Genomic DNA, 1,313 nt, shown 5'->3' with positions numbered 1-1,313 from the left:
ACAGGAACTGTGCACGGTGCTCCCAGTGTGGGTCTGACTGAGGGATACAGAGACAGGGACTGTGCACGGTGCTCCCAGTGTGGGTCTGACTGAGGGATACGGAGACAGGAACTGTGCACGGTGCTCCCAGTGTGGGTCTGACTGAGGGATATGGAGACAGGAACTGTGCGCGGTGCTCCCAGTGTGGGTCTGACTGAGGGATACGGAGACAGGGACTGTGCGCGGTGCTCCCAGTGTGGGTCTGACTGAGGGATATAGAGACAGGGACTGTGCACGGTGCTCCCAGCGTGGGTCTGACTGACGGATACAGAGACAGGAACTGTGCACAGTACTCGTCATGGGGACCACGACGATTGAGATCTCTGCCACTCCTGTCTAGGGTCAGGCCACACTGGGACTGGGTTCCTGCCTGTGCCTGATCAACCACCCAGCTTTGCCAATATCCATGGGCCCACTTCAAAACTGAAGAAAGCTGTTTGGCCATTTGGACGAGTAGGGGCCTTTGCATCTCCATCTGCACCCTCCACCCTCTACCCCGCTCACTCGCTGGTTACTCTGGTATATGTGGGTGGGGACCTGAGTTGTTATTAGTTTTTAGTCAGTATTGTAGGATGTTGTGGGACAGGGCGTTTCTCCATTCTGATGGCAGTCTCTCTCTCTCTGTGTATCTGTCTCTGTCTGTCTGTCTCTCTCTCTCTCTCTCCCCCTCCCTCTCTCTCTCCCCCCCCCTCCCCTTCCTTCCCTCTCCCTGCCCAAAACCCTCCCTCTCTCACTCCTCACTCCTCCCTCCTCCCTCTGCCTTTCTCTCCCTTGGCGTCTCGCCCCATGCTCCAGGTGCTGTGATAAACAATTATGGACCAAGATTGACCTGAGCAGACAGAAATCGATCACACCAGCCATGCTGAGTGGGATTATCAGGAGGCAACCCATTACCCTGGACCTCAGCTGGACCAGTATCTCTAAGAAACAGCTCATGTGGCTCATTAACCGGCTGCAGGGTGAGAGGGCGCGGGGAGAGGGCACGGGGAGGGGCCGGGCGGGGGAGAGGGCACGGGGAGAGGCCGGGCGGGGGAGAGGACAAAGGGAGAGGCCGGGCGGGGGAGAGGGTAGGGGGAGAGTCAAGCTCGATTGCTTGCTCACTCACTCACCTACCCAAGGCTTTCAGGGGTTCATGCAGATAGCAACCCAGTGCCTGTACAGGGTGGGACAACCTCCCCCTCTTCCCCGCTTCTCTCTTCCTCCCCCCTCAGTCACCCCCTCCCCCCCCCCCCTCCCCCCCCCCCCCCTGGATCCCCCCTCCCCGCCCCCCGCTC

At 59.6% G+C, this 1,313-nt stretch overlaps 1 protein-coding gene across 1 annotated transcript in view; it reads left to right on the top strand.

The window, feature by feature from the left end:
• The window catches only part of LOC109926221 (F-box/LRR-repeat protein 19), a 17,423-nt gene that overhangs the window by 14,034 nt on the left and 2,076 nt on the right, over positions 1-1,313 (top strand). Inside the window, exon 7 of the mRNA XM_048620910.1 lies at positions 835-998. Within this exon, the coding sequence (XP_048476867.1) occupies positions 835-998 (164 nt within the window). The remainder of the gene's footprint in view (positions 1-834; positions 999-1,313) is intronic.

This window comes from Rhincodon typus, chromosome 49, assembly GCF_021869965.1.
Source record: "Rhincodon typus isolate 14 chromosome 49, sRhiTyp1.1, whole genome shotgun sequence".
Taxonomy (NCBI): domain Eukaryota; kingdom Metazoa; phylum Chordata; class Chondrichthyes; order Orectolobiformes; family Rhincodontidae; genus Rhincodon; species Rhincodon typus.
This window is presented reverse-complemented; position numbering and strand designations above follow the sequence as displayed.